Source organism: Buceros rhinoceros, unplaced genomic scaffold (assembly GCF_000710305.1).
Source record: "Buceros rhinoceros silvestris isolate BGI_N320 unplaced genomic scaffold, ASM71030v1 scaffold7773, whole genome shotgun sequence".
NCBI lineage: Eukaryota > Metazoa > Chordata > Aves > Bucerotiformes > Bucerotidae > Buceros > Buceros rhinoceros.
In genome coordinates this window covers 74,018-87,579 of record NW_010403030.1, presented here as the reverse complement: position 1 = coordinate 87,579, position 13,562 = coordinate 74,018, and the positions used below count along the sequence as shown (strand labels likewise).

Sequence of the window (13,562 nt, the reverse complement as noted above, 5' to 3'; positions counted from 1 at the left end):
GGAATGCCGGCATATTCATTTAATGTTCACTGTGTCTTCCTAATTCACATTCTGTAGCCAAGGCATTGCTTGGCTTTGTACTGCAGGTATCATGCTCACCCTTCATCACCTCTTATTTCACCCCACAGTGAACAAAGCCTTTCAAGTTTGTTGCTTTCATTGATTTGTTCACTTGGACATGCAAGCAGCGAGTTTCTGTTTAGCAATGAGGCCCCTATTTTTGCTGTGGAATTCACAAAAGAACCTTCTTAAGCACAAAAGCACTGTGACGAGCAGCAAGACATTTTCAAAAGCCTTAAGTGGGCTAGAGCTCTTAGCAGCAAATCACTGTAGGTTCTCAGGACTAAGTGCAGCTTTGGCCTCAGTCACAGCAGCACTCTTGAATCCTGTACTGGTATATGCCTGGTAACTCTTCCCTGAAGACTGATTTCCTTTTGATAGGACAGAATCAGGTTTTTATCAGTGCCAGCTGCTGAAATATTCAGTCCTCATCATGATGACTTCTTTATACAACAAAGACATTTAATTAAGAGATTATAAAATAGAAAAATAGGTATAGGTATCTTTTTAAATACTGCTATTGTTATTAGCATTCTACAAGTATGTCCTACCTGTATCTGGGCCTCAGCATCCCTAACGGATATATTCAGGGAGCTGACTGTGGATCCTGAGCGTGGTCTCTTCTCTTGTCTCAGTATCTCTGGACCAGCACTGAATGAATGCCTCATCTGACCTTGATCTATAAGATGTTGTGGCCGCTGGAGTATGGGTGAGTCTGGACCTCTTGAACCCAGGAGCTCCCCTTTCTTTTCCACTTTGACCTCTTTGGTGAAGGATGTCATGGCCTGTTGCTGCTTTCTTTTCTTGTATTCTGTCATGAGCTTGGAGATAGTTTTGTCAGTGGCTATGGTGTAGATTTTGTTGCCAGCACTCTCCCACCATTCTTTTTTTCTAGTTTGCTCTTTTTTCTCTGGTTTAGGACTCAGGGGTGGGGGTAGAAGGAACATTTCCCCACTCCCTCCTCGGGGTGTCAGGCTGTCTCCCAGCTGGTCCCTGATTTGACTCCGGTCATCTTCTGACGGCGTATCCTTCCCAGATTGCCCTCCGGTTGATGGGGTGGAGGTTTCTGAGTGAAAGGATGGTAAAATGAAGAAAGGGTCGCCTTTGAACACTGGAGGCTCCTCTGCATTATTCTCCAGGTCCAGATGCATCTGGATATAGTTGTTGCACAGTTCCATACAGAGCTTATGAAGCCGCTTGATTAGCCATCCCCAGTCTGCATTGCTGACTGGCTGTACACTCAGAGACGGTATTCGAGCCCTCCACTGTCTCTTCTCCTTCCCTCGTGGGGGACTGACCTGGGCAGTTTCTTCAAAAATATCTTCATCTTCTGAAGAACACTGCTGGGATGAGTCTGTGCTTCTCTCATCATCTTCAAAGAGGACCTTTTTCACTTGCTCCGCAGTGATGTTCTCCTGGTTTGTCAGGATTGCGCAAATCAAAGCATGGAAGTAGATGTTGAAGCTCATTGCTGACTGGCGATACAAGTTGGCAGCTCCACTAATGCCAGACACTTTTTTCAGCAAACACTTCAAGCCAGGTCTGGTGTCAAATTCTCTGGCCGTTCTATAGGAATCCAGCAATAAGTCAAAGATGACAGCCAGGTTTTGCATGGAGATGTACCTGAGAAAACCAGCCATCTTGTTTTCTGGTACTTGTATTGTCATTTTCTCCTCCAAGCTAGAAGGGCCTTTCACAAATTCTTCCAGTAAGATGTCATATAGGTTCTGGAGCAGTACTTGGTGGGACAGTAAGCTCACCACTATTGTCCTGAAAGGAATACTTGGTAAACCAAGCATGGGAAGAAAAAAAAAGTATTAAAATGGAGCATACTTCATATTTTAGAATCTAACATGAAGATGCAAATGAAGGGCCAAACTTTCACAGCCTTGTAACAAAAAAAGTGGAGGAAAATAGCTGTCTGGAATGGTCTTTCAGCTCCCCTTTCAAATACTTTCCTACAAGGGAAGATACTTGCAGTGGTTAAAAAACATAACTGTCCACAGCAAGCACACTAGTGGCACTTGTGCAGAGGTGGTATTAAAACAAAGCTCTATTATAACTTTTGTCCTCTTCTCCAGAGATGTCTAACACTGAGGGATTTAACATTCTGTGTTTCAAATTCCGCGGCAGTTCCAAGTACTCCCAATATTTGGGCCTGCTATAACTGAGGAATTTGTTACAGGACTTCAGCCATCAGTCCCTGACTGTATTTTCTATTTTTGTTGCTGAACTTTGGCTAACTTATTGAACTATCCTTAAAATTCCTGCACTGGCTTTTCAGCCAACCTTAACTTTGCCAACTAGTTTACTACTCATTTCCATTCCCACTAATGCCAGGAGTACTTCTTAATAATAAAACACAAGGAAGCCAACCACCCAGCCAATAAAAAACCATTATGTCTACAGAAACAGCAGCAGTGCAATGGAGCATGCAAAGAAGCTTAAATCTTGCTGAAGGCACAATTCAGTGTTTGTTCTTAACATTTTAACCGGAACACTGAGAGCCTAGCATGGAAATATCTATTCCTAACCCTGTTTCTCACAGGTAATACTGGCTGATTCTTAGCTGTGCACCTGTTGCAGATTTTTTATTTTTTAAATTTTTTTTATTTTTGATTTGCACACGGAACCCAAGAGTGGAAATTTCCCACAGTCAAAGTTTTCAGGTCATTCACCAGTAAATAACACTGAGAGGTTTACAGGCAAGAGAGGCCAGGAAGAAAGGGTGGACCGTTGTATCGATATAAAATTATGAACTGTGAAGCCTACCTTAAGGCATTTAGAAAAAAGGCTTTGCAGAAGATTGCAATGGTGATGTTTTAAACGGAGCTGGTATTCTGGTACACATAATAATACTTGTTTTGATTTAGGGAACTATGATGGGTCACATTTTAATTAGCTCTGCTATTGAGCAAGGAAGAGATTTTTCAGTTTGCTTGCAATACTGAAGATTTCGGTCTAAATCTTCATGTAACATGAGATGTTCAGTTACTTTAATTTTTTTGATGCGAAAATTATTCTACTTTAATAAACAACTTTCAAAAGTGTTTTCAAAATACCAAGAAAAGTCTATTTTTTTTTTGAGAAATCATATCAAAACTCAAGTTTTGAGGTAGCAGCATTCATGGAAAAAAAAAAAGATCAGACAAAACTGTGCTTCTCAGGTTAATTTATCTGTCAGTTTGCTTACCATGACATAGCTGTCAGTGCTGATACATCAGCGAAGTTTAGTGGTCTTATTATCTGACAGTGCTAAAATCTGTATGATTAGTACATACATTGGAGCTCATTATGGGGAAGTAGTTTTCTGCTGTAAAAATCATTAGAGGCTTTGACTCAGAAAAGCTCTTAAGAGCATGTATAAAGTTAAATGAGCGCCTGCATTTACTTCAAGGGACTAATCCTGTTCCAAAAGCAGGATCAGAATGAAGGAGATCTGCTTTCCTTGTAACAGCCAAAAAGGCAGTTTACAAGAGCAGTTTAAAGTATTGCTCAGGTTCAAAAGAAACTAGTACAGGACTCTAGGTGAAAATACACCATTCCAAAGCTGGTTAAGGATAATATTTCCCTATTCTGCTCAAAGTTTCAAACCGAAGCATATTATTACTTTTTAGGAAGAAGAAAAGCTCCCTTACCCCAGCTTCCTGCGAATCGATGCAGCATTAAGGAAATAAAAGCAAAAAGGGAGAAGAGAAACCTCACTAAGGTTAAAGAAAAACTTTTGAAAGGCCACAGTTAGTAGCATGCAAGACTGGCATATTACTGCACTGCTGTAGCAAATAATACGAAAAACAGTGGCATAGTCAACTCTGCAGCAACTGTTTTGTTGAAAAATGAACATTGCTGGGGTAACATTTGCCTATTGGCATATACACTTTTTGCAGTTGTTTAGACAAAGTGCATTCAGAGCTTGTATTAATTGCAAGCTTTACTTACTTGCTGAAAGACAAGCAAGACCCATGCTACCTCTATGAATGCAGCCTGCTGGATTGCGTGGCCTGATGTGCCAAGAGAGGGGAGTACTCCAGTCTTCTGCTTTGCATTTATTTTAACAAGAACGATCTGCAAACCTTTGGATAAAGCAGGTATGTTCCCACCACGAAGAAGGGTTTAGGCTGTAATCTCAACCTTTCTTCATCACTGGGCAGGGCCCTCTTCTTTGAAGGCAAGGCAACAGAGCACCTGCTTTTGGGGGAAGCTTCTGTACCGCTGTGTAAGAATAGACAGCTTGCATGGTCTTTCTTCCTGTCCGTCCAAAGAAGGACCATCACATTCTGTCTCCTTGTTGCAAGCAATGAGAATGGCTGAAGTGGTTCACAAGCAGGTTTGATATCCAGTAAAAGACCATTTCATGCCATGTATTACATCCCTTGCAATACAAACACAAATCCTGAATGCAGAATTCTAATTCTTCGTCCTACTGATGTTTCAGCAGTTGTTTAAACAACCGAGTGCAAGCAAAAAGAAATATTCTTTGACAGGATCAGATTGTCATGCAAATGCATGAGGTTGTGGGGTGGTAACACAGACAAATAAAAGCGCCAAGCAAAACCAATGTTCCCTAGATCAATATGTTGACAGTTTCACGGCTTTGGTGTAGTTTCTTCAATTTATACTGCTCCAGTTTATCCATTAACTTTTTCTACTTCTCAGTCCAGTAATACTGAATTTAAAAGACCATTAACGAAGCAGACGTGACTTCATTTGCTGGGTATCATTACAAACATAACAGTACTTTCAAAACTTTCTTCAAACTGATATTTTTAACTCTGCATCTTAAAGAAACTCAGTATTTTCCTAAGAAAAAGATTTTCCTAGTATTTCCTTTCTTAATTTAATCTGCGTTTCCTCTACGTGAAGGCTTTCTGTGACCTTATGTATCCTTCAGGTATTTGTAACCCAGCAATTCTTACAATCTGTTAGAAGCATTTTCCTTATTTAGCTTTCTAAGAGCCACGTTATAGACCCTGACACAGGCTTGTCTGTAACTGTAACGGCTCTTGCCTGCTCACCATTGTATGATCATGGGAACAACTGGAGAGCACAGGGTAGTAACCTACTGTCACAAAACCTAATTTTTACTTCATTGGTGTATTTCATTTTTTGATGAGACCTATGGAGAGGCATGGTTTGCCAGGCTTGGAGCACACCTCTTCCAGCCTAACAGTATTTTTGTCTTGCTTTTAATAACACGGTATTTTCCTGAGAAGATATTTTACCTTCTCTGGGTATGCCCATTTGGTTTCTTATCTGGTGGCAGGTCAATGATGAGCACACATGACTGAGCATGTTCAAACCCTTCCTTGTTGCTAGGGGTCTTTGGGGAGCACTGAGTTTCCAGCATGAAGACCTAGAAAACAACAAGTTACATGAAACAATCAGTTTAGCATTTGCACTGGGTCCTTAGAGGGCCTGAGAGTAATATTTCCTGTGTGAAAGATCTATTACGATGTCTTATTTTACAGTGATGGAGAGAATGCAAGGTATCCCCATAATACCAAACACCAAAACAAGCTTTCTGTTGTCTGTACACTGCTAACAGAAAAGATCATGTATAGTGAAGACAAGGACCTGTGTGCATGCTTAGCCCGGTGTACCTAGAAGGGTTGGTTGTTGGAAAGATTACTTTCAGCCATGAAGATACAAGACATCCAACTTGCAATTCTTTGTTCGGGAAATGGGGAAACTACTCTCAGTTGTTGCAGCTTTGTTTTACAGCTTAGTCAAATCCCCACTGAGGAGGACTTAGGGAATGCCACTGACAATGTCTACAAGAAAAATACTGATGCCGCATTCCCTGCTTTCTCAAGCCCTGTGTCTTTAAAGCTTAATTTTAAAACATTTTTTTCTATTCAAACGAAGTCTGCCACTGCCACATTTGTGATGGCAAATCCTGGTCTGTGCGTCTCCCATTTTCAGGCAGCATCAGAGTATGATTAATCAAGTCAGAAATTGACACCAAACATCTGTTGGGTCTTTTAATCCAGTTGCTTTCCCATGCTGAAACTGTCATACAGTATTTGCAGTTTTATGGTACTTTGCAGGATATTAAGTTCAGTCTGCTGTATTTCAAGGAACTTATTTCCTATAACCACTTCCACAAAATGAATAACCTCCACTGTAGTCAAAAGGACCCTCAAAAAATTGCCTCCAAGCTTGCTCTGCTGATTAGGAGTTATTGGCAAGTTTTAAATAATTTGTTAAATGTCAGCATTATCCTCTATTTCTCACTAACTCTTTTTCTTCTCCGCAATCTATACCCAGGTATTTATAGACTAAAAAAATGTGCATTTCTCTTCAAACTCTGCTTTGATAGGTTGAACAAACCTTCTTTTCCTAGTTTCGTATCAGTCTCTGTCCTGGTGCATTTTTTGTCCTTCGAATTTACCACTCTTTAACAGAGCGGTCGGAAATGTGTATGACATCCTAGATGAGGATTCATAGTGACACTACTATTTCCTTTCTCTGTCAGAAACATCTCCACTGACGTGTGCTAAGGTTGCCATTTTTAATGCTGCATTACGCAACAAGCTCATAGTCAGTCCTCCTCAGGTACCTCTGCATCTTCCCCCACCCTAGGCACTCCTGATTCCTTCTCACAGGGGGACAGTTTTAAGGTGGTTTTTTCCCTTGTTTTTATTACTTATTTTCAATTCTACTGTTATACAAATAAACGTTAGTCTGGTGATGAGGAAGTCTGTCTGTAGGGTTTGTGAGGAAGGTAGTCGTAAAGATTTACTTTAATTAAGAAAAGCTCCAAATTTAAAAGGTTCTCTGACTTCCCCTGAAACATCAGCCATTACCTGTTGTGCCATGGCTCTGATTCTCCAGTATTCAGCTTCAGCACTGGGTGAGAGGGAGGGGGCTGCCACCTTCACTTCACAGGCATCTCTTTTTGTCCTTCGAATTTACCACTCTTTAACAGAGCGGTCGGAAATGTGTATGACATCCTAGATGAGGATTCATAGTGACACTACTATTTCCTTTCTCTGTCAGAAACATCTCCACTGACGTGTGCTAAGGTTGCCATTTTTAATGCTGCATTACGCAACAAGCTCATAGTCAGTCCTCCTCAGGTACCTCTGCATCTTCCCCCACCCTAGGCACTCCTGATTCCTTCTCACAGGGGGACAGTTTTAAGGTGGTTTTTTCCCTTGTTTTTATTACTTATTTTCAATTCTACTGTTATACAAATAAACGTTAGTCTGGTGATGAGGAAGTCTGTCTGTAGGGTTTGTGAGGAAGGTAGTCGTAAAGATTTACTTTAATTAAGAAAAGCTCCAAATTTAAAAGGTTCTCTGACTTCCCCTGAAACATCAGCCATTACCTGTTGTGCCATGGCTCTGATTCTCCAGTATTCAGCTTCAGCACTGGGTGAGAGGGAGGGGGCTGCCACCTTCACTTCACAGGCATCTCCACTAAAGCTTTCAGAACCACTGTGGAAATAGCCCAACAGGTTCTAAAGGGAGACACAACATCAGACTTTCACTGTGAGTTACATGAACTCAGTGACTGTAGCATTGTCCAGCCTGTTCCATGGGTAAGATTCAGCGTGACCTGCCCATTAACCATCACCCAGCCTTTTGCTGTTTAGCATTTGTACCTGATGCAAAGGTGTAACAATTTCTTATGTAGTCTGGCCTGTGATGATTTCACAGGATTTTTTGTCACAAGAAAGATAATAAGTAGTAATCTATTTGGAGCATGCAGCTACAGAATCAAGTAAGCAACTTTGTCTTCTGTCTAGTTTTAGCCAATCCAGAGGAAGAAATAGATCAAAAGGTACATTTTCATCTACTTAACTCTCCTGATTTCGTACTGGCAAGGCAATTTGAAATAAGTCTGGCCTATTAGTAGCTAGTGTTGTCTGTACAGCTTTAGAAAAACAATCTCTATTGTTGATCTAACAACTTTCCATGTGAACTGACGAAATAATGAAAGCTGCCACATAATCCTTATGCTTGTTTTTATGGTTCTGTACCCAAAAACTTTTCTGAAAAAGAAAAAGCAACCTGCCAAAAGCTAGCGAGACTGTAACTAGTGCAATTGCATTTTGGCTGTCAGCAAAAAGGCAGTTTACCTTTACTGGCTCCAGAGTGGCGGAGAATGCATCCTGCAAGGCACAACATGCAAGCCTCCACATCTCTTCAGTAAAAACAGGCCCTGCTGTCACTAACACATACCTGCAATGACAGAGGAAAACGTTACCATGTTCAAGAAGGAACTAGACAATTCTTACTGGTAATGGGAGAACAAAAGGCCTGCTCAGTAGCTGGCTAATGATATCCAATCTCCTCAGTTGTTACCCTGACCTATTTTTGTAATTACACTGTAGTTTTGACTTTTTATTTTCCTTTGCTTCTCCTCCTTAAGTATCCATTTTGCCAGGACAAAAGCCACACGTTGTGTAACTATATAATGCAGTGCTTATTTTGGTTATGTCTGCAATAACCTGAAGACTGTAAAAGGTATTAATTACCTCTAAAAACCTGTGAATTCCAACAGAAAGACCATTTATTATTTTCCCTAAGGATTAATTACTCACTAATTGCATATAACTAACGTACAAGTGCTTTTTATGGGAATCATACACATAGCAATGCCTAAAATCACAGGTTCTGAAGCAGACTGAAAATAGCAAGAAAAGGTTAGTAAGTTTGAAATTCATTACTCAAATAACAAGAGAGATACATTGTAGACTTCTTTTGAGATGTCAGCCAACTTAATCAGTCCACAGGTTCTTCATAGATAGATATAAAGACTTTTTTTTTTAATATGCTGACAGGGTGAACAGACTGTGTTACCTGATACAAGAGCAGCCAACTCTGGAAATCATTTCTGTCGGTTCTGCTACACAGGCTACCAGCAACTTAAAAAGATCTTTCAGCATGGTATTGATCATATGTTCATAACCAATATCTATAAGGAGAAGAGACAGACTGGTTTTAACATTTTCATTATAATTAAACAGTCTTGCTACACTTAATGCTATTCAGAGACTTTGCAAACACAAATTCTTTTTATGCAGCTATTGCTAGAGTTCTATTTTGAAATATGCACCACATCAAACCAAAATAAGAACAATCCTTTTGATGTTAACAATATAAAATGTCTGGACTTAAGTGGTATTGGACAAATTCTCTTAGATCCTGTTTCTAATATTCTAGTTCTTTATGATCAAAGACTTAGTATCTTCTTCTGGAAACTATAATACAGACTGTGATGATTTAATTTTGAAAATAGCCCTCTGAGCAGGAAGCTGGACTAAATAACTTCCATAGGTCCCTTACAAGTTAATTTTTTCCATAATTCTAAACCCTATAAAGAAAGACAAAACCCCCAACAAATAGAAACTTTCAACCCTCCTCCTCTTATTTTATGCTTGAGCAACCCAAAAGCAATGAAAGCATCTCCCCAAGTAGTTATTCAGTAACACATCACCGATGACTGTCAGTAGATGTGGCAGTACAATGACATACCTGAGTGTATAAAATTCTGAATGTGTTCCACTACGAGTTCACAGGAAAGGCCAATGGCATGCTTGAAATTAGCAGATGCCACATCCCAGTAGGAATGGTCACCATGGCTGCGATGGAGCCAAAGAGACATCGTGGGAAGAAGAAGATGTACAACTGCATAAATGCCAAATCCTGGTCCTTAAAATAAACACAATGATGGTTGTATGTTTGCTTACAAAGCCTACACGCACAGTAAATTTGCTAACTTGCTCCACACTTGAGGCCAGGGGTGATGCTAAAGAAAGCAGGTTCTGAAACTTTTTTTTTTGGTGGGATGAGAGAGGTAAGCAGTTTCAGATCTCGTTGTGAGGTAATATATCACCTTTCAGCCAACTTCGCCTGCTGTCTTTCCCAGCAGGCCTACAGGACTATACATAATTTTCTTTTTCCATTTCCTGGACAAATGTTTTCTGTGGCTAGGACCTCGATAGGAGTACTGCACCTCTTTATTTGTGCAAAAAATGTAAAAGTATGTTCAACGTACTCTTACAAGATGCCTTTTGACAACATAGAACAATGGACTAACTGGAACAACAGACCACGCTCTAAGAAAATCCCTTTCTACCTGAGGCTCTCTCTGCGCAGCTCTGGCAGGAGTAACATACTTTACAGAAGTGGTTTAGGATTCTAAGAGGCTCGGGTCAGGGCTCTACCAGCTCGTGTTTTATCAAGCCCTTTCATTACCAGGTGTCTTGGCAACGTCCCTCAGCAATTCAAAGAGCAGATCCAAAGTAGGAGGCTGGTGCTGACGGGGACAGTTGGATATAGCAGTTGTTAACTCTTCCAGCAGAATGATCCAGACATTGATAAGGCCTACAAATAAGGAAATGAAGATCAAAACCCATGAATGAGTTACTGCATTGACCACAGGTGGAACTTGCCCTCAGAAAGTGATGGAGACCAAGAAATTTATTAACTTAGAGATCATGAGTTCTTGCATGTTCTCTGTTGCTGTGTAACAGTTGTGGACAATAGCCCTTTTTGAAATGATGGTCTCTTTCTCCTTCCCTTTTTAATAAGTTTATGTTTTGTCCCATTCTTCCTCCTCCAAATACATCTTGTTCTGCTCTTCTTTCTTAGTTTACTACTCCCACTAATCCAGTCTCTTAGCCTTGGGGTTTTTTTTAAGGTGTTTTTTTTTAATGGGACATTTTATACATCTCGCTACCATTGCAAATGCTGCCCAGAAGGAATTGTGCTCATTTAGGTTACACTTTTAGGTAAGAATCATAAGGTGACTACGTTAATTAACCGGCTCTGTTTGGTGCCCAGAACTGAACAGTAATAATGCCTTGTGAAGTATCGTCAAGCTGCCTCACATGTCATCTTTAGATGTTAAGAGGTCACATTAAATGTGGATATGGCAGAGCTGGACAACTACCAAAACAGCAGTTAGTTAGGATAATGCCGGCAGTAGTGTGAGTTCATATCATTATTCTACCGCATTAGCAAACGTGTAACTCTAAAAGCTTATGGGCTACAACTAGTTTTCAGTACAGTTTTGAAGATGGTTAGGAATTGCTGTCCTTTAATTTTTCACAGATCACTTAAGTACTTGCTAGTTCACCATGATATTATGAATGACTAGCAGGATCTTACATATTACACTCACAATGCTCCTGCAACATAGAGCATTATGCTTGAGCTAAGTCTTCTTAGAAGGCTATAGATTTATTAGGCTAAAATGGGGTTTACTTCGGTTCACTAATAAGTCCATATTCTCTGTCACTGGCAGCCATGCTGATGTAGTCTGTCTGCATGATGCTTGCTGGCTAATTATGTTCCAAAAGCAATAAAAAAGGCTGCAAAGGAACTCTGTTGAAGATGTACTGAGTTTGCTCACTGCCAGAGGTTTCCTGAGATTTGAGAAAAAAAAAAAAACAGTGAAATCATTACTCAGTGACTAGGTTGGTTTTTTATTCACCCCACTTCCACAGGGCAGCATTTTGTTGTCTGCTGCCTTTGTAAAATCAAGCTTGCCTAGCAATGTTCTAATACCATTACCATTTAAATAAAAATAGGGTGAAAGTTTCAGCACTTAGCTCTGACAAGAACCAAATTGGAAAGTTTCTTTGCTCCAGGGTGGCATTTCTATTCACAGGAAGCAAGACACTGATGGGCAGAGCCCTCCAGAACAGTGTGGTGCTCACCTGAGGTGGGGAGACCCTAGGCCAAGTCTCAAGTCTGACTCAAAACAGAGACTTAAGTGACTTGGTTTTCCCATGACCCAAATGAACATCTTATAATTTCCAGAAAGAGAAAACAAACAAACATTGAAAGATAAAAGTAAAATTTTTTTTTTTAAACTAGGACTTGTGGTTTGATTTTTTCAGAGGAGCTTTTCTCTCCTTTATCTCCTTTTCTCTTCTTTAGAATAGCAGTGGAAGAGGACAAACCATGTGATGGAAGAGCCCATAAAATGGTAGGTACCAAGAGCCATTCTGGTGAGGCATGTGCGTTGGAGTCAGCCTGTTTTCTGCCTGGTTGGAGGTGGCTTTTCACAGACCCATCCAGGCTGGGACAGGTCATTAGTTCAGATATCCAAAAGTGACTGTACTGCTTTGAAGGGCCATCACAAATCCAGAAGCAGTAAAGCTGCATTCCTCTACTGCTTGGCTCCAAACAGATCCGGTTCATTGAATACCTGATTAATCCACAACTTACATAAGCCACACAGATAATCAGGAGACAAATGCTGCTTGTGTTTCTTGAGGTCATAGTGCTTTTTATGGACTTTAGAAATACACCATTTAGTTCAACAGACTGCAGGACATAACTCTGGAAACATATTTATCTTTCTAGACTCTAACTCAACACTGATTTTTCTTTCTGATAAAGACAGTCCTGCCAATACTAATTTTAGAAGGTTATCACTCCTTTACTTCAGCTGTAGTTCAGAAAATATTTGTGTTAACTTTCAGAAATACATACTGGTTGTATTATGAACATCAGGATAATTAAAATATTATTAATTAAAATATTATTATCTTGTCCCAAGAGAGGGGTTGTTTTTTTCTCATATGTGAGCTGTATCTCTTAGCATAGAGAAGATGATGTGACCTCAGCTTCCAAGCTCTGTGTGCACACAGGTATGTGTGTGTAGACAACAGGGAGACAATAAACTATGAAGTTTTTCCTCCTTCTTTTTGATTCCAGCAGCTGGCAAAATTTACAGTCACATGTGGGAGAAGCAATTGATTAATCCAGCATTTACTGCTTTCGATGCACTTACCAGTGTCGTCATCGAAGTCAGAAAGGATGCACTCGATACCATCCTCACTGCTGGCTGACTGCTCCTGCACTCTGCGGGGCAAGTTAACCAGCCGGCCACTGAGGAACATGGGTTTCAAGGGCATTTTATAGATTTTGGCTAACAACTTGGAGCAGGGGAGGAGTGAGAGAGGAAAAAAAAAGAGAGAAAGAAAGGTAAAAATATATGGGAAAATTCTGTAAAAGTTATCATATACAAAACAGGTATGTAAAATAACATAAAAGCTATGAAAGCAGCCTAATGTCAGCATCTGTCCTGTTCAGTGGGGAACAGTGCAAATGAAAACCACACCTGGAGGCCAGAAGTTTTCTGTTCATTGACAAGTAAGGGGTTGGAGGAGAAAGAAAGAGAGAAAAGCAATTTAAGTAACACATTTCTGGGAAGCACACTCCTTCCTCATCTGTGAAAGACAAATGTTACTTACTGATTTCACCAGTGACCTAAGAAGCTCCATTAGTTGTATACAGAATATTTTGGAGCTTTGAAGGACTAAGCAAATACTTAGGACCTGTAAAAAGGTCCTGTACATAAAAGGATAAAAGGACCTGTACAGGATCATTCAGAGCTTCATTACTGGGGTTGTTCATTACACAACAAACACAAAATTTTCAGAATTGTGCTATAGGTGGGATGCTACCGGTATTTTACTATGCATTTCTAAAGTAAATCATGTATTTGCAATAGATGGAGAGGATTTATTTTTAGTCATT

The 13,562-nt window shown here is 40.1% G+C and overlaps 1 protein-coding gene across 1 annotated transcript in view; it reads right to left on the bottom strand.

The window, feature by feature from the left end:
- KIAA1244 (KIAA1244 ortholog) overlaps nucleotides 1–13,562 on the bottom strand; it is an 87,887-nt gene that overhangs the window by 386 nt on the left and 73,939 nt on the right. Inside the window, exons 26-33 of the mRNA XM_010132843.1 lie at nucleotides 12,814–12,958; nucleotides 10,266–10,394; nucleotides 9,543–9,719; nucleotides 8,868–8,982; nucleotides 8,144–8,246; nucleotides 7,391–7,522; nucleotides 5,283–5,413; nucleotides 612–1,842 (exon numbers count right to left, since the gene is read on the bottom strand). Coding sequence (XP_010131145.1) covers nucleotides 612–1,842; nucleotides 5,283–5,413; nucleotides 7,391–7,522; nucleotides 8,144–8,246; nucleotides 8,868–8,982; nucleotides 9,543–9,719; nucleotides 10,266–10,394; nucleotides 12,814–12,958 — 2,163 coding nt within the window. The remainder of the gene's footprint in view (nucleotides 1–611; nucleotides 1,843–5,282; nucleotides 5,414–7,390; nucleotides 7,523–8,143; nucleotides 8,247–8,867; nucleotides 8,983–9,542; nucleotides 9,720–10,265; nucleotides 10,395–12,813; nucleotides 12,959–13,562) is intronic.